The sequence below is a fragment of the Vipera berus genome, assembly GCF_964194415.1.
Source record: "Vipera berus genome assembly, chromosome: 3".
Taxonomy (NCBI): Eukaryota; Metazoa; Chordata; class Lepidosauria; order Squamata; family Viperidae; genus Vipera; species Vipera berus.
Genome location: NC_138204.1, coordinates 72,163,765 through 72,183,983, shown reverse-complemented (window position 1 = coordinate 72,183,983; position 20,219 = coordinate 72,163,765). Strand labels below are relative to the sequence as shown.

At 40.7% G+C, this 20,219-nt stretch overlaps 1 protein-coding gene across 1 annotated transcript in view; it reads right to left on the bottom strand.

The window, feature by feature from the left end:
- Positions 1-17,205: 17,205 nt before the first annotated feature.
- Positions 17,206-20,219, bottom strand: part of CTH (cystathionine gamma-lyase) — a 28,007-nt gene continuing 24,993 nt past the window's right edge. Inside the window, exon 12 of the mRNA XM_081324139.1 lies at positions 17,206-18,834. Coding sequence (XP_081180265.1) covers positions 18,808-18,834 — 27 coding nt within the window. The 3' untranslated portion in view covers positions 17,206-18,807. The remainder of the gene's footprint in view (positions 18,835-20,219) is intronic.

Sequence of the window (20,219 nt, the reverse complement as noted above, 5' to 3'; positions counted from 1 at the left end):
TGGAACCAGCTGCGTGTCCTCTCCCGGGCTGCATAGACCAGCCAGGAAGGGCACGGGTCCAATAAACATGTGGTGGTGCTCAGCCTCCCCATGATCCTGTCCACTTCCTCCGGAGTCACAGAATCATACTCCTCCCAGGTGATATCGACAAGACCGCCCGTGTCCTGATCGTCAGACTCTGCCCAGTCAGAGTCCAGACCGGTCCGAATCCGAGCGATTTTGTCCGACAGATGTTGGTTAAACTCCTCGGCACGACCCTGCAAGGGATCCTCCGTCACCTCCTGATTTAGGAGGGAGCGAGTCACCCTAAACAGGGCGGCAGGGCGATTATCTGCGGACGCGATAAGGGTGGCGAAGTGGTTAGACCTCGCCTCCCTTATCGCAGCGAGATAAGACCTAATGTAGGCTCTTAGTCGCAATCGGTCGGATTCGGATCGGCTGGATCTCCAACCGCTCTCTAGGCCCCGTCTCCGACGCTTCATCTCCCGGAGCTCCGCAGAGAACCATGGAGCTCGACGGGATCTGCACCGGGTCAGGGGCCGCAGGGGTACAACTCGGTCAAGAGCCTCAGTGGCCGTCCTTTCCCAGGCTTCCACTAAGGCATCTGCCGAGCTGTGAGCAAGGGAGGCAGGTGGGGACCCCAGCGCCGCCTGGAACCTCTGGGGATCCATTAAGCGTCTGGGGCGGTACCATTTAATTGGTTGCACACACCCACGGCGGGGGGTGGCAAGACGGAAGACCAGCCGCAGGAGATGATGATCGGTCCATGACAGGGGCATAGTAATTGGAGAGCCCCCACCAAGATCATCTAACCACCGTCCAGATAAGAAAACTAAGTCAAGGGTGTGGCCTCCCTCATGAGTCGGTCCCAAAATTACTTGCGTCAGGTCCATGGCCATCATGGAAGCCATGAACTCCCAAGCCAACTCAGATGATCCTCCCAGCGATGGTAGATTGAAGTCCCCCAAAACTATAGGTTTCGGGAACTCAATCACCAGCCCAGAGAGGACATCGAGCAGCTCAGGCAGGGCTGCTGCTGCGTGACTAGGCGAAAGGTACACCAGCAGCAAGCCCAACTGCGCACCAGGGCCGCATCTCAGAAAGAGAGACTCACACCCGACTATCTGGGGAACAGTGGCCTCCCGCGGACACAAAGTCTCCCTCATAACAACAGCCACACCCCCACCCCTACCCTGAGCCCGAGGCCGGTGTAGCACCCGGAAACCTGGTGGGCAAAGGTCAACCAGAGGAATCCCGCCCTCTGGGCCCAACCAAGTCTCCGTGATGCAAGCCAGGTCCGCCTGCTCACCCTCGACCAAGTCGCGGACGAGAGGAGCCTTATTAGCGACAGACCTGGCATTCAGGTACACCAGCCGGAGCTCGGGAGGCTGCACATCCTCACTCCCGGGACCTTGGGGCGGAGCCAGAGGGTCGGAGTGCCCCACCGCTTGTAAGCAGCGGAGAGGCCTTCCCTGAGATCGATACGGCCCTCTGCTCCTACATCTGCTGCCATTCCCTGATGTCGTGGGAATAGGTAATCCCACGACCAGCCCTGAAGCCCCGGAGGCAACCGACCCCCGCTCCTCCCCCCTGCGATCTACATCGGCACTGGCCTGAACAGAGGTTGTTGGACCGTCCCCCTTGTCCAAACAACCAAAAGAACCCTCCCCCCTCCCTAACCCCCTAAAAAATTTAGACAAAAAAATAATCAGGGGCCTCTTGTTAGGTTTACGTCGAAGGCCCCTACCCGTGCCCAGCCATCTCTCAGGGTCCCAATAAATGGGCCCTTCCTCGAGATTATAAGCGGCTAGAAAGGCGGGTCGCACCCAGGAAGGGGGAGCACCCCTGAGGGCGAACAAGTCCGTGGAAGAGTATTTAAGGGAAGGCATAAGAAGCAGTCCGGATAGAAGGCAGTCCGTAGATGATAGTCCGTGAGGAGGATCTATTCAGAGGGTAGATAGGTAATGAACTGTACTAACACCCCTAGTTGCAATAGGTCATGCACAGCATTACGTGGCACATTAAGTTGTAATAGTTGATAACTATCTCCTTCAGGATGGCCCATGTTTCATTCATGGCCTAGAACGTCTGCCTATTAGCTTGAGAGATTATGTCAAAGCACTGGAGAATTGCCTCTTTTATTGCATTAAAAATCCCCAGTTTGACCACTAGAGTTTGTGTGAATACATGAAGGGCTCTTCCAGCCAAACATGGGGCTAGTCTAGTGATCCAACTTCTTTGTGGTTAGTCCTGTGTTTTAGTCACCTGCTCAAACAGAGCTGAATAATCCTGTAGATAGCTGTTATGTATTAAGCTTTATTGAAACACCTAAAGCTGTGCATAAGAGTCACCACCAGGAGGTGTTGAACTGTAACTGTTTTAGCAGGAAGCATTTAGGCGGGAAACAGAGGTTCAAACCGATTGGTTGGTTGAGTACCTGGCCAGGTACTGGCCAGGTATATAAAGAGCGCAGGTAGCCCCTATTCCCCAGTACAGTCCCTTCCACCTAATAAAGAGCTGCTATGCTGTACTCATCTTGGCGTCCTTCCTGCTCTCCAGAACTCACTACACAACAATAGCAATAGCACTTAGTCTAATATACCACTCCATAGTGCTTTACAGCATTCTCTGAGCTCTTTTCCTTGGAAAGATGGAAGGAGGAATCAATCTTGAGCCCCATCAGGATCAAACTCCAGGTTGTGGGCAGTCCATTTTAACCATTGTGCCATCAGGGCTCATAGATCCCCAACTATCTCCATTCTATGCAATTTCACAGGTACAGGTGTACCTTTCCCTCCAGATTTTTCTCCTTGGATTCCTTCTACTGGCTCTCTTCCACCCTTTCTCCCTGTTGCTTCTGCTTCTGCCATAGTTATCTGAAAGTTTTTTCCATGGTTTTCTTTTCCTCTCCATCTTCTGTTTGCTCAAACTCCTCTAGTGCTTCACTCATCCCTCTCTCCCAGAGAGAGATAGGAATTGATTGACTCCTTAAGACAGGGGTGTCAAACTCAATTTTATTGAGGGCCGCATCAGCATTGCGGTTGCCCTCAGGGGGCCAGGTGGGTATGGCCTGGGTGGGCGTGGCCTACTGGGTGGGTGTGGCTAGAGTGCTTATGGCCTACTGGGTGGGCGTGGCCAGCTCTACATCGTTCACATCAAGGGTGCCTATGGGGGCCTGGGCAGGAGTGGGACAGATCTGAAGGTCTCTGGCAGAAGGAGGGTCTCTGGGCCAGGGCCAAGGCAGTGGGGGCCGTTCCCTCATTGTTTCCAGGATGGCTTCGCGGGCCACATGAAACCACTTCGCGGGCTGGATCCGGGCCTTGTGTTTGACATGTCTGCCTTAAGAGATCATCCAGTGCCTTTCACTGTGCTTTCATAGACATTGTCAGCCATCCCTCTACATAGACATGACTTCTGGAGCTCATCAGCCATCCCTCTGCACCTCTTTCTTGACCACTTTTTTTTTGCATTGTATTCCTTGTGTAGAACTTGATCTCCATGTCTCTCAATGCAGTTTCCATCTCCAGCAATCACTGACTGAAGACTGTTTTTCAGAGATCCAGCATTTGAAATGCTTGCCTTAGAAAGGGATAGGAGTGGCGAAGGATCTTACTTCCTAAACCTAATTCTACTCCATTCCATCCCAGCAACCATCAAGATTTGGTGGCTAAATCCCAAGCATGTCATCTTCAATACCTTGGAGAGATTTGGCCACCAAATCTTGATGGCTGCTGAAATATACCAATCTCCTCTTCTGTAAAGACAAAATAGCTGCATACAAAAGAATTAACTGAACTGCATATAAATTTATGACGTAAACCAGCTGCTCAAATTTTGTCCTTTAATTATTCAAGTCAGGCTTCTGGATGTTTTTGAAAACACCATGAACATAGGTTAAAAAGTACTGGCAACTGCTTCCTATGGAAGAGGAATAAAGATCAGAGTGCCCTCTTCAGTCCTGTTGGAGGCAGTGACGGGATCACTGCATCACGTACATGGAGAAAGATCACTCTGTGCCTATCTGTATTTTAGTGATTTATCATAAAATTCATATGAAACACAACAAAGTTTTATTTAAATTTCTCCTCTAACAGAGCCTAATTCTGGCCTGCTTTCCTATCTCTTACCAAATGCCTACTTACAAATAGTAAATGCAGCACATAAAGCAGACCTTACTTTTGCTGTATATTTGCCCATAATAGCTATGCAGGAATCCTGCTGAGTGCTGTATCATATTTCTGCCAGCGTTTGAATCCACCTGAAACTTCATTAGAAAGAAATATCAGGAAGGGTCTCCCATCACTGCTGGAAATCCCATTTGACACTCTTACCAGATTTCTCCCTTCCACATGACTTAAACAGCTGGGTGCTTCATTTATTAGATCATTCCTATAAATGCACAGATGACAATCTGTGGCCTTTTGCCTATAGATTGCAGCAATCCTTACAATACTTCTCCACCATTCTTTGTTGGTACCACATGATTTTCCCCATATCCTTTGTGCACAACCAGGTGCATCCCAGTGGGAGAGAAGGAAGAAGTTATGGTGCAACTTATTTTGAATTCCACCCCCTATCATATACCATGTACATATGGGTCAATCATGATCAATTCCTCCAGATCTTTCATTAGGTGATGCCATGTTTGTGACTTAACATGAGAAGACACTTCAACTAGCAAAAAGCTATAATGGCTACACCTAATTAATATTGTTAAGACATAGTTCTCCAAGTTGAAATATATATAAAAACAAATAATAAAATACATAAGCATTTCTCATAAAAACAAATACTGTACCAATAGCTGAGATCTATTTTGTATATATGTAGTCCCAAGGTTACCCAATAAGCCCATTTTCCAATTTTATCTTGATTCACTTCTTACAGCTATAACATATATAACATAATCATGACCCCTCTTGACTTTTCTGATCCCCAGCAGATGGCCCTAGTAACACAATTTGTTTTTCCATCCATACTGTAAGGTGTGAAAACCATGTCCTTGGATTGTTGGAAAGGGGAAATAATCAATTTTATTGTCTTCTGTTGTAACTAAAAAATCCATGGAAGTAAAATTGCCCCTTAAAGATGCATCTTTGATGAATATGTAAGAAAGCTAGGAAATATTGGGATCGGAGATGTATTTTAATTCAGAGAATTTTTAAAATAAATGTACAATTGAAACCAGAGGTTTTCCTTTTAGGTTTGATGGATAAACAGACTGAAAGGAAACATGCATCTTTTTTCTTTATAACACAACCTCAGCAAGCCTTTTGAATGGACAGAGATGGAAGAACTTGCAAATTCCTACAAAGGAAAAATGGATGCTACTGGAGTTGGCTGAGATGACAAAACTGACGACTCTGATTAAAAAAAGACTTTGTCTAATTTTATTTCTAATTGGAAACCAGCAATGTACCTTTTGCTCGAAATGGAAAGAAATGAAAAATTAATTTTGGAATTTGATGATTAGAACTGTTTGTGATTGTAGAAATAATGCGTATTATATTGATTTTAGAGTCAGAGTTTAATTAATTTTATATCTGTAGCCGTACCAAAGAAAATTGGAAGTTGTTCCTTTTTGTCCTATTCCCTTTTTTCTTTTTTTCCCTTTCTCTTTGCACTCCTGATTTATCTTTTTCTTTGACCTCTCCTTTCCCTAACCCCTCTTTTTCTGCATTTTATTTTTTGCTGAAAATTAATTTTAAGAATTAAAAAAAATGATTCTCTTCTCCAGCTCTGATTTCTGAGGAAGCTACTAAACAGCAGGGGAGTGAAGACCCCATCTTGCAAGACTTGAGCAAAAACTTCCGTTCAAATAAGAGATATAAAGAGAGCATTTTTACATGAATGAAGGCAAATATACATTCCCAGGGTAATGTTGCAGGATCTAAAGTAATTTGACTCCAAACGTTTTGGAGGGAAAGACGTTTCCTGAGGATGGTCTGCAGCATGTGTCTGAAAACTTGAAAAATAAACCTCTGGCCCCAGTGACCGATTAGATTGGATCCTGCAGAGAATTTTTATCTTCCTAGATTTCTTCAGTTGTTTCCATTCAGGATGTGACCTATTTTGATATCAGGACAGAATATGCTTACCCAGAAAATGGATCACATAGAGAAAAAATATGGTATTAATAAAAAGTTAAAAGAGCAAGAAGTATGAAACAACTGAGACGTTGACTGCAGCACTTGAGACTCAAGTCCGAACAAGATATAAGGAACTGATAACCTGCCGAAAAGCCTTGGATTGAATTCAAGGTCAATCATGAGAACAAAAACTGTCCTTTCTTTTCCTTATCTGGGTCATAAACAATCTTTGGCAGATGCCACCACAAGATTCTTTCAGCACGTCTTTCAAACAGATTAAACTGTTGTAACTGAAGTAGCCTACGGGATAGCTTCCAGGAACAAACCTTCACAGTGAATCCTCTTGTAGTGGAATTTCTTCACATGTCCAATCATAGCAAAATGCTACGGCCAGGAATGTAAAAGTTTTGCAACAGAAGGAGGAGATAAACCAGACTATTTCCAGATTTGTCATCTAGGTTGGTACAGAAACATAACAAGTTTTATCCAGCATGTCAAATGGCCAAGCAGTAGGGAATACAGACAGACACCAAGAGAAAAAGACTGTAAATATAGATATTCTGCCATTTTAAGCTTATCTCTTGCCATGTGCAAAGAAAATCAATAGTGTAGAAACGAGTATCCCTAACAACTTGCCTCCAGAAGTGGTGAATGCTCCAACACTGGAAGTTTTTAAGAAGAGACTGGACAGCCATTTGTCTGAAACGGTATAGGGTTTCCTGCCTTAGCAGGGGGTTGGACTAGATAACCTCCAAGGTTCCTTCCAACTTCTTCTTCTTCTTCTTCTTCTTCTTCTTCTTCTTCTTCTTCTTCTTATTCTTATTATTCTTATTATTATTATTATTATTATTATTATTATTATTATTATTATTATTATTTATTATTATTATTATTATTATTATTATTATTATTATTATTATTATTATTATTGTCGCAGAATAATTACAATGCTCCAGTTCAAAACAATTCATTGGCTTGTGTGTTGGTTTCACCAGTGTTTCACAATTTTGGCAAGTTTAGGATGGGTGGAGTTGAAGTCCATCCATCTCAAAGTTTGCCAAGGTTGAGAAGTATAACATAAGTATATTTCATGCAGAAAATTTGTTTTCTTTTTCTCCTTTCTTGGATTACATTTCTGTAGGGGGAAGGGAGAGGAGGGCACCTTTGCCCTTGGCATGTCCCTCCTGGAATCCCTACTGTATCGACATTTTAAATTTAAATATCAGTTTTCCTCTTTTGCTTTCTCTATTACTTTTGGATAATAATTCATGGTTTGAAAATAATTTTATGTAGTTTTGTGTAACTTTCCTTAATCATAATTTTATTTTGCCTTTGCTAGTTTAAACATGTATTATTATTACTATATTATTTTAAGTTTCTAAAAATATTGTGGTGAATAGTTTCCATTTCTGTTTATTTTTAATTGTAATTAAATATTTGTAATTTAGACCTGAGATCTAGTTGTATCACTAATCTGGGAGATATGAATAAATAAATGGCTGCAAAATTTGGGACATGGAATGTTAAACAGCTGGGAGATAAAGACAATGGTGGGATTCAGCCAGTTCACATCACTTTGGCAGAACCAGTAACTAATTTTTTGTTGCCCCGGCCTGGAATGGACTTCCGGAAGCGGCATCCACACAGAGAACCAGTTGTTCATATATGTGAATCCCATCACTGGATAAAGATATAAGCAGAGGAGTATTTTTAGCATTGGAGGGGAATGTGAGTGCAAGAAACTCAGATTTCCCCTAAGAGAAATGAAAAAAAATTCTTGATTTGAAATTGGATTTATCAAGAGGAAAGTCAAAATTTGTCAAGGTGATTTTACTCAAAAAAACCTCCCTAGCTCAGGGGTAGGCAACCTCGGCTCTTTTATGATTTATGGACATCAGCTCCCAGCTATGCTGACTCAGGAATTCTGGGAGTTGAAGTCCATGAGTTATAAAAGAACCGAGGTTGCCTACCCCTGCCCTAGCTGATAAGGAGCTTCTGAAGATTACTGTAACTTTGGTAATTAAAAAATGAAAAATATCAGATGGTATAGATACATTTTATGGCTTATACACCTTGTGCTGAATTTTATATAACGATTTTATGACTACATAATTCTTGCAGAATTCTTTAATTTAATTTGAGAACTAATGTTAGATCAATATTAGATCAATGACAAAATAAGATTTCAAGGGAAAAGGGTGTTCACTTTGTTTTTACTAGAATCTACAGTATCTTTCAACTAATAGCTCTGGAGATAATTTTGTTCAGGAATAAATGATATATTTTGATATGTATTCATACTCTTCATTAAGCTTTGCACTAAGTTAAATTACAGATAACAAAGTCTGGATCTATAAGTAGAAACATTTTGGTCTGCATAAAAAATATAGATCAGTTGTTGCAATCAGTGTTAATGTAATTTGCAACATTATTAATAGGAAACAATAAAAAGCTTTCAGAATAATAGGCTTGTAATATTATATGCACATTCCTTTAATTAGTATCAATATTATCTTTTTAAACTGAAAAAATATTTAGCACCAATGAAATTATTAACTTTTTTAAATAATTGAGCCATAAAATAGTCCTCATCACAAGGATTATAGTGAAACCACATTTAATTTCAAGGGAATTTTGACCTTGACCCAGCAACAGCTAATATATCACATCCAATGGTGTCAGTACAGAAATTCCAAAACTCCAAAATTGTGGAAAATATGTTGTAATTTGTCTATAATGAAAGAGCAATGATCATTTATGGTATAAACCAGACATACGGTATATCATGAAAATACTTTAGGTGACTAGATAAACATTTTCACTTAAATGAAAGTGCTAAAATTACTAACAACCATTAAAATGCAGTTTGATGGTGTTCTTGCTTTAAATTAACGTCATGATTTTTGCACATAAAAAAGGCAAGAAAGAAAACTTTCCAGAAATGTAACACAAAGATAATCAGTATAAACACAAAAGTAATTCTGAGTTTATTTTTATGCTAATACAGTATGAATAAGAAGAATAAACCATTTATCATAATAACTGATACACAAATCTTGGAATTTTTTTTCTTTTTGGGAGCACAGTATTTTAGCTGCTTTGTTGGTTTATGTTCTTTTAGCAGGAATTGTGAAAAACAAAATAAGTTTTGCCTTCTCAGTTGTTGCACATCAAAACTGGACAAAATTTTCCATGTCACAATTTATAACATTATTCAGAAAAAACTTGATATATCACTATTCATTTTTATATTTTGCAAAACTATAACTAATATAACTATACCACCCACCCACAAGGTAGACTGAAGTTTAATCAAAACTCCTGACCTGAAACAGACTCAGATTGGATTAGAGATATTATATTTTCATCAAATTATATTTTCATCAAATAATTCTACTGTGACGGTGACAGCAGCTTATTGGAAAGCTCCAGGGAGGATGTCTCTGCTTTAATGCTTCACAAGAACAATATCAATACTGCCAGTTATCATAACACATCACTGTGCTTCTAATTTAGAAAATTTTCAGTCAGTAAAAGTTTCTAACAGTAATGGGCAACTAACAAGAAAGTGGTCAGTTTTTAAAAATAGGTTAGCCATATTTTTCCTTCTGCTGTTTTTATGATTTTATGAATAAATTAGTACAGTAAACAAAATAAAGGATGGCCATTATATTGTCTTTCCATTTCCAGACTTTTCAAAACCCACAAAATATTCTAAATTTTATTGTAATGTATCAGTAGGCTTGAATAGAGAGAGCTGGAATATAGTGAAGACTTGCACTCTGCTCAGATGTGTAGCCTTCATGTATTTCTTAATTTTCTTTCTTCTCTCCTTTCGGCCGAAAAAGTCATAAAAGTGTATGAACTGCTTGTGTCAGAAAAATTACAGCACAGTTACACAAAAGGTGCAGGTGATAATACTGCTTTTAGTGCTGTGTATCATTCTGTGAACTATAAAATGCATGTTATTTTAGAAGCCCATCATTCAAGTCTAGCTGGGCAGTAGCTACAGGCATTGGCCTGCTTCACATGGATTAGTAGAAGCTCACCAAGTATTGCTTCTTTCATTATGACTGCAAGTTATGTCTCATAGAACAATAATCCATGTACTGAGATAAGGAGTGGGCTGGACAACCCTTCCATTACACAGCTTCTGTTTGTGTCACATAATCAGAAGACCACTGCAATAAAATTCTTTATTTTTAAGATAATAGGGGAATGGCATTAAGAGTTTCCCTGGAATTTCTATAAACCGGTAACTCTCAGCTGTCAGAATTATGCTCACTGGTCATATCTCTACAACAGCAGTGCATGGAAAGTACTATGAACAAGTCTTGGATTGGCATATTGAAGTGGTGCACCAGTATTTTAATATAATGCAACCTAGTGATCTTTGTATGCACAGCTTGTGAATAGACTACAAGAAAGAGGCCATTGCAGTCTCTGACAGAACATTTTGTAGTCAATAGATATAAATAGAATCATGTCTAGACAAAACCTCACCGTTTGGATGCCCTTTAGTGTGTAAAAACTGAAACCCCTGGAAGTCCTAGCTAGCATGGCGTTTGGCACCCAAGAGAAAACTCTGAGATCTTCTGTGCTATCTACGATTATCGCATTACCTATGACATTTTTATTTTGTTCTCTGTGTAACAGAAGCAAACAATTTCAGAAGAGAGGGATAAGGACTTCAAATAAGTAAGGATGTGTATTACATAAACAGATCATAGTAAGCAACATTTGGATCCAGCTAATAGCTCAGTGGAGGTGGGGGGGGCGAAGAGTGATGAAAAATAACACATGAGAAGTTTAAATCCCACTTGTGGAAGGTGTTTTTTTTTTTATTGAAAAGTTTTACAGTACATTTTTGAATACAAAACCCCTCCCCTCCACTTGTGGAAGGTGTTGAAAGGATCTCACTGAACGCTTTTATCTTTTCAGGGACCTGCCGCTGTTGACAATAAACTTTAGGGATTATAGCTATATATGCTTTTGTTTTTGTTTTTAACTGAAATATTGCTGATATAAGGCAGAGCAATTTAGAAATTATAAAAAAATGGTGTCACGACTTATGACCACAACTGAGCCCAAAATTTCTGTTGCTCATCAAGGCTGTTGTTAAGTCAGTTTTGCCCCATTTTGTGACCTTTTTTGTCACAGTTGTTAAGAGAATCATGCCATCATTAAGTGAATCTGGCTTCCCCCATTAATTTTGCTTGTTGGAAGCCAGCTGGGAAGGTTACAAATGATAATCATATGACCCTATGACAGTGCAGCTGTCATAAGTATATGCCAGTTGCCAAGCAACCAAATTCTGATCATGTGACATGGAAATGCTGCAATGGTCATAAGTGTGAAAACTGGTCCTAAGTACCTTTTTTCAGTGCCATTGCAAGTTTAAATGGTCACTGAATGAATGGCTGTAAGTCAAGTATTACGTGCGGTCTCTAATAAAATATGCTAAACTGTAACAGATATTGTTTGATATCATTAGTAAAAACTTAATACTACTAGTGAAATAATAAAATTTAACATAAGAATGTTGTTGTATGTATGAATGTATGTACCTAATGCATACATATTCCAAATTTCAAGAGTATTTGGTATTGTCCTGAAAATACTGAAGCAGCAATGCTACCCATTGTCACATGAATTTAAAAATAATATGCTAAGAAATCAGAAGATATATCTAAACTGCATTCACTAATTTATTTGGTAACACAACTCTACGCTACTCAGCCATGCTACTCAGCCATGCAATACTTCTCCAAATATGATATTAACTGAATAATAAATAAATTATGGTGTATGAGCAAGAGGAAAGCTTTTCTATGCTTCACTAAGAAAATGAATTGCGGTTATGATTTCATTGTTCAAAATAATGTGGTATGACAAGTTACAATTAGCTTGTAGTAGCAATGACTCATTTCACCCCATGCAGATGATTCTGAATAGTTTCAGAAGTCAGTTCACGTTAATGATATTGGCTTTCTTCACACTGAGAAAAGATTAAGGAAAACAAGTCTGCAGAGAAATGGGTGGGAGATTTTATACAATCAAAGAATAAGCCAGTCTCAGATAAGGTTTATTCAGAGTCATACGTACATATTAATAAGCACATATTCCTTTTATTCTTTTCCACAGACCTTTCTGACAATGCAGCCTCCTTGTCCTGGTAAATAGAAATTAAAAGACTGACACCATCAGATGCTTCCTTAGTCTGTCTGCAATTGCTTGGGGATGTTTCTCAACGAATACTTGTCACATTAGTGAGTGAAGATTTGAAAGACAAGCAGGGTGAAGGCCATCAGGATCTCTATGGCAGGGGTCTTCAAACGTGGCCCTTTTATGACTTGTGGACTTCAACTCCCAGAATTCCTCAGCCAGCATATTTTCAAGTGAATATGTTGCTGAATAACATTGAACTGTCATTTGTCCTAGAACAAGAGAGGTAAAAAAGAAAGTAGAATGAGATTCTGCAACTAGAAAATCCACAGGACAGCTCTCTCTAACTATATGTTCATATAGAACATAAAGCAATACATAGAATCTAGGATAATAATATAGAAGGCAGAGAACTTCAAAAGAAATATGGAGTAGACTACAACAATTTAAGAGAGCAGTATAATTTTACAAGTTTATTTGAAGTTGCCATTATTTTACTCTACAAGACTTAGAATGTGTTGTTGTTGTTGTTGTTAGTTGCGAAGTCGTGTCCGACCCATCGCGACCCTATGGACAATGTTCCTCCAGGCCTTCCTGTCCTCTACCATCTTCTGGAGTCCATTTCAGCTCACGCCCACTGCTTCAGTGACTCCATCCAGCCACCTCATTCTCTGTCGTCCCCTTCTTCTATTGCCCTCAATCTTTCCCAGCATTAGGCTCTTCTCCAGTGAGTCCTTCCTTCTCATTAGGTGGCCAAAGTATTTGAGTTTTAGCTTCAGGATCTGGCCTTCTAAAGAGCAGTCAGGGTTGATCTCCTCTAGGACTGACCGGTTTGATCGCCTTGCAGTCCAAGGAACTCGCAGGAGTCTTCTCCAGCACCATAGTTCAAAGGCTTCAATTCTTTGGCGCTCAGCCTTTCTTATGGTCCAGCTTTCACTGCCATACATTGCAACTGGGAAGACCATAGCCTTGACTATACGCACTTTTGTTGACAGGGTGATGTCTCTGCTTTTTAGTGTGCTGTCTAGATTTGCCATGGCTTTCCTCCCAAGGAGCAAGCGTCTTTTAATTTCTTGGCTACAGTCCCCATCTGCAGTGATCTTGGAGCTCAGGAAAATAAAATCTGTCACTACCTCCATTTCTTCCCCATCTATTTGCCAGGAATTGAGAGGGCCGGATGCCATGATCTTGGTTTTCTTAATGTTTAGTTTCAACCCAAGTTTTGCACTCCCCTTCTTCACTCGCAACAAGAGGCTCTTTAGTTCCTCTTCACTTTCTGCCATTAGAGTGGTATCATCTGCATATCTTAGGTTGTTGATGTTTCTTCCGGCAATCTTAATTCCAACTTTTGATTCATCTAGCCCTGCCTTTCTCATGATGTGCTCTGCATATAAGTTAAATAGGCAAGGCGACAGTATACAGCCTTGCCGGACTCCTTTCCCAATTTTGAACCAATCAGTGGTTCCGTGTCCAGTTCTCACTGTTGCTTCTTGGCCCGCATATAGGTTTCTCAAGAGACAAATAAGATGGTCTGGTATGCCCATCTCTTTAAGGACTTGCCACAGTTTGTTATGATCCACACAATCAAAGGCTTTAGCATAGTCAATGAAGCAGAAGTAGATGTTTTTCTGGAACTCTCTAGCTTTCTCCATGATCCAGCGTATGTTAGCAATTTGATCTCTAGTTCCTCTGCCTCTTCTTAATCCTGCCTGTACTTCTGGTAGTTCTCGATCCACATGCTGCTGGAGTCTAGCTTGTAGAATTTTAAGCATAACTTTACTAGCATGAGAAATGAGTGCAATGGTGCGATAGTTTGAACATTCTTTGGCACTGCCTTTCTTTGGAATTGGAATGTAAACTGATCTTTTCCAATCCTGTGGCCACTGTTGAGTTTTCCAAATTTGCTGGCAAATTGAGTGTAGCACTTTTACTGCATCGTCTTTTAAGATTTTGAATAGCTCAGCTGGAATACTGTCACCTCCACTAGCTTTGTTGTTGCTCAGCTTTTCTAAGGCCCACTTCACTTCACATTCTAGGATGTCTGGCTCGAGGTCAGTGACCACCTCATTGTGATTATCAGGGATGTTAAGCTCATTCTTGTATAGTTCTTCTGTGTAATTTTGCCACCTCTTCTTAATCTTTTCTGCCTCTGTTAGGTCCCTGCCATTTTGGTCCTTTATCATGCCCATTTTTGCATGAAACATTCCTTTCATCTCTCCAATTTTCTTGAAAAGATCTCTGGTCCTCCCTATTCTATTGTTTTCTTCTATTTCTTTGCATTGCTCATTTAAGAAGGCAGTCTTATCTCTTCTAGCTATTCTCTGGAATTCTGCATTCAATTGGGCATATCTTTCTTTTTCTCCCTTGCCTTTCGCTTCCCTCCTTTCCTCAGCTATTTGCAAAGCTTCCTCAGACAGCCATTTTGCTTTCTTGCATTTCTTTTTCTTTGGGATGGTTTTGGTTGCTACCTGATGTACAATGTTGCGAACCTCTGTCCATAGTTCTTCAGGCACTCTGTCTATCAGATCTAATTCCTTAAATCTATTTGTCACCTCTACTGTATATTCAACAGGGATATGATTTATTTCATACCTGACTGGCCTAGCGCTTTTCCCTACTTTCTTTAATTTAAGCCTAAACTTTGCAACAAGAAGCTCATGGTCTGAGCCACAGTCAGCTCCTGGTCTTGTTTTTACTGACTGTATAGAGCTTCTCCATCTTTGGCTGCAGAGCATATAGTCAATCTGATTTCTGTGTCGACCGTCTGGTGATGTCCATGTGTAGAGCCGTCTCTTGGGTTGTTGGAAAAGAGTGTTTGCTATGACCATCGTATTCTCTTGACAAAATTCTATCAGCCTGTGCCCTGCTTCATTTTGTACTCCAAGGCCAAACTTGCCTGTTATTCCGGTTATCTTTTGGCTTCCTACTTTAGCATTCCAATCCCCCATGATGATAAGGACATCATTTTTGGGTGTTAGTTCTATAAGGTGCTGTAGAGCTTCATAGAACCGGTCAATTTCATCCTCTTCAGCACCGGTGGTTGGGGCATAGACTTGGACTACTGTGATATTGAATGGTTTGCCTTGGATTTGAGCTGAGATCATTCTGTCATTTTGAGGATTGTATCCCAGTATTGCTTTTCCTACTCTTTTATTGACTATGAAGGCTACTCCATTTCTTCTGAGGGATTCTTGCCCGCAGTAGTATACCTGATGGTCATCTGAATTAAATTCACCCATTCCTGTCCATTTTAGTTCGCTGATACCTAAGATGTCGATGTTTAGTCTTGTCATCTCTTGTTTGACCACGTCCAGCTTTCCTTGATTCATGGATCTTACATTCCAGGTTCCTATGGAGAAAAGATCTTTACAGCATCAGACTTTCCTTTCACCACCAGACATATCCACAGCTGAGCGTCCTTTCGGCTTTGGCCCAGTCGCTTCATTCTTTCTGGCGCTACTAGTACTAGCCCTCTGCTCTTCCCCAGTAGCATATTGGACGCCTTCCGACCTGAGGGGCTCATCTTCCAGCGTCATATCGTTTTGCCTTTTGGTACTGTCCATAGGGTTTTCATGGCAAAGATACTGGAGTGGTTTGCCATTTCCTTCTCCAGTGGATCACGTTTTGTCAGAACTCTCTGCTATGACCTTTCTGTCTTGGGTGGCCCTGCACGGCATAGCTCATAGCTTCATTGACTTACGCAAGCCCCTTCGCCACGACAAGGCAGTAATCCATGAAGGGGTAGAATGTGTTAGGATATTGAATTTAGTAGTTGGAACAGTAAAGTATACAATAAGCCAGAACATCAGCTATTTTCCTCCTTTGTCCATCCACCCCAGGGCAGCCTGTTCTAGAAAAAAGAGAGAATATTGGGAAGAAAGAGGTAATTCTGTATCCTTGCTTCTCTATCTAATGTTGAAGTTGAAAATCCTAGCTTCTTCAGAAATTGGAATAAATCAAATCCAGAGTAATATTTTGTGACACTCAAAAGTCAATCAACATCCTTCAAGTACGTTATTTTATATGGGAAACATTCAAATACACACACTTCTAAAATGTAAGTGGAAATGTATATGTTCAACCAGCTCAGTTAAGGGCCTTGCAGCTGCTTGGTTTTATTTTGTGTTGATAAATTAGTGTGTGGTATAAAAACTCAAACTGGCTACATTATTTAACAAGATGAATTGCTGAATAAGCTAATTCATTAGCCAGATAAAGCAATGCTGTGCAAACACAGCATTTCATCCGTCCACTAGTAGTCTGGATAGGGTGACACCATTTGTTCAGCGTTCTTGTGATTCCCATGGCTAAAAGGAAAAAATGGCAAACTCTTGTTAATTTCATTCCAGCTCACCAGCATCCCAAATATGCCTGTTGCAAGAGAATACGGTCAGTTAACAGATTCAGGCCACCAGTAAACTGCTTTAAAAAATGCTCAGCATTTCAAGGAGGGGGGGCAGTTTAACCATGGGAAGGGCATTTCTGAAGAGGGGCAGCCTAGGATGAAATGGATATGAGGGGATATCATACCATATGTTCCCGAAGTAAGGCCTACTCCAAAAATAAACCCAGCTTGATTTTTGGGAGTGCACCTAATATAAGCCCTACCCCCAAAATAAGCCCTAGGCACACACCTAAAAATCACGCTAGGGCAGGGGTAGGGGTATCATGGGGAAGAAATGGAGGTAGTGACAGATTTTATTTTCCTGGGCTCCAAGATCACTGCAGATGGGGACTGTAGTCAAGAAATTAAAAGACGCTTGCTCCTCGGGAGGAAAGCCATGGCAAATCTAGACAGCACACTAAAAAGCAGAGACATCACCCTGTCAACAAAAGTGCATATAGTCAAGGCTATGGTCTTCCCAGTTGCAATGTATGGCAGTGAAAGTTGGACCATAAAAAAGGCTGAGCGCCAAAGAATTGAGGCCTTTGAACTATGGTGCTGGAGAAGATTCCTGCGAGTCCCTTGGACTGCAAGGCGATCAAACTGGTCAGTCCTAGAGGAGATCAACCCTGACTGCTCTTTAGAAGGCCAGATCCTGAAGCTAAAACTCAAATACTTTGGCCACCTAATGGGAAGAGCCTAATGCTGGGAAAGATTGAGGGCAATAGAAGAAGGGGACGACAGAGAATGAGGTGGCTGGATGGAGTCACTGAAGCAGTAGGCGTGAGCTTAAATGGACTCCAGAAGATGGTAGAGGACAGGAAGGCCTGGAAGAACGTTGTCCATAGGGTCGCGATGGGTCAGACACGACTTCGCAGCTAACAACAACAGGGGTATCTGCCCCACGCATCCTGCACCCACTTACCTTGCAGCCAGGCCTTCCCTCACCGGTCCTCTTCTTCTGCTGCGTCTTCTGCAGCCATGCCTGCATTTCTCAGTCACAGACCTTTCCGGAAGGCCTGTGCAGCTGAGAACTGAGCTATAGATTCAATTCATAGCTCGGTTCTGCAAGACCTCTGCAGCTGAGGACCACACTATGGATTCTGAATAATCAGAATCTTGCAGAGATTTTTGACAAGACAGAGTGCAATTTAATAAACACAAGGAGATTAGAAATTATCCCAATTGTTGATTTAATTCCATATTTTAATATCTAACTTCCCAATACCTTATCACAAGATTTGTTAAAGGATTGAGTATAAGAGAACTAAGACAACAAGGCCAAGCACATAGAACAATATTCTGCAACTATAAAGTTTAGATTTCTACACCTTTTTTCTAAACAACTCTCAAGTAAATTGGACCTAAAATCAATATATTAGTAGTATTGCTTATGGAAACAGTACATAATCTCAAATAATTAACTTACCAAGAATTTCAGACCTTCAAGACAAGAAATATAATCAAACATATAATTAAATATGCTAAATCAAAAGAGACATCAAATCAAATTCAATACTTTTTTAAAAAGAGTAACACATATGATATTGTGTAATTAATTTTGCTTCATTTTTTAGTATTGCACAGTAAAGACAAATAACAGATCTGGTCATTAAGCATTTTATCAGACTCACATTTTCAGAACTTAAGTTTGCTTCCATTCATTTCTGTACTAGTCTGTAACCATCACGAGCAAATAGCAAACGGGGAATCTGATGTGCTGACATAGCACTAGTTTGAAAGCTGTTGCATAATATTTATGCACTTTATAATCTTTAAAGGTCTTCATATGCATTCTGAAGCTGTAGCTCTGATTTGCAGCTTAGCTTAGCCCCACATTACATCAGCATACGCTGAGTAAAGATAGATATTATCAAGCAATTACAAACACATAATCCTGAATGTGAATCATGGTAATCTGAGAGCTACTGCAGTAGTAAAAGTAGATATTTTGATTCTTAAAATTAAAAGAAACAAATAACTAAGAAACAGTCCATTTGAAAGTCTTTGCAGATTCAGTGAGCTGAGGATATCCATAATGTACCCATAATGTTTTCTCCATTTTCCATAAATCAAATCCAATGGAAATTCATGAAGGACTGAGCAGTCAGTTGATCTTCCTTCCATTACTTTGCAAATTAATCAATTGCAATTTTAAGTTTAAGACCCCTAGTTACGGATTCTATAATCAGGAATCTGTAGAAAGAGAAACAAGTGAAATTGTTATCAATTAAGGTTTTTTTTTCCAATTGTCAAAAGGGACATTTGGAACACAAAAAGGATTGCAGAACATTTAGGCTTTCAGAGGCAAGTTGCCACATTAAAAGAACTATAATCTAATGGAATAATGAAGCGGACAATCTTTACAAGCAACTATAAACATCAAAGTAATTCTGGCTGGTTTGCAAGCTGTTGTTCTTAGTATTTGTTCTTCTTGTTCAAAGGGGCCACATGTTTGGTATTGTGTATGTGCAGTTCACACAGCAAAGCTATTTATGTATTATGTAATAATGAGAGGAGGGGTTGTTTGTTTTTCAGCTTGCTTGCTGAAGACCCTGACACAGATTAGGGCTGAGAGGGTGTTACTGACCAAAAGTCATCCAGCTAGTTCCATGAGAACTGTAACCTGATTCTCCCATATTTGTATTTAACACCTTAATTATTATATGCACTATGCAGACTATCACTGCTTATCAAGTAAAAAGAATGTTTATTTTAAAAAATGTTTATTCCAATTTTAGGTTTTCAGCATTATGTCCCCAGAATGCATATCATCCTATTCTTTGGGCCTCTTTATCTTTTAAATCAGAGTTCCCCAACCTTTTGAGGTTGGCAGTCTGGAGCGGGGGAGGGGGAGGAGGAGAGGAAAGAAGAGATGTTTTGTGCGGGGTGTGTGTGTAAACAAATGCATGTGCTCATGCACATGCACAGCCAGTGCTCACATGAGTGGGACTTTCAGTGCTTGTGCATGTGGGGCCGCAAACACCTGTGATGCTTGCAGTGATGCTCATGTGTGGGGCCGTAAACGTCCACAATGCTTGTGGCTACGCTCACACGAGTGGGACCACAAATGCCCATGACACTCCCAGTGACGCTTGCGTGAGTTGGGCTGCAAATGCCCACAATGCTCCTGGCGATGCTCACACAAATGGGGCTGCAAACACCCGTGACACTCCTGGTGACACTCACGTGAGTGGGACCACAAATGCCCACAACGCTTCTGGTGACACTCATGCAAGTGGGGCTGTGTGCACCGGCCTGCCATTCACACCACCCAGTGACCCATAGGCTGACACAACCCACAGGTTGGGGACTCCTGTTTTAAGTAACAAAAATGTTCTTCTTGCACTACACTCCTCCTCTAGATGATTACAATACTTCAGGTTATCCTCAACGTATGACCATAAATGAGACCAGAATTCTGATGCTAAACAAGGCAGTTGTTAAGTGAGCTGTGCCCAATTTTACCATCTTTTTTGCCAGAGTTGTTAAGTGAATCACTGCAGTTATTAAGTGAATCGTGCAGTTGTTAAATGAATCTGGCTTCCCCTGTTGACTTTGCTTGTCCAAAGCCAGTTGGA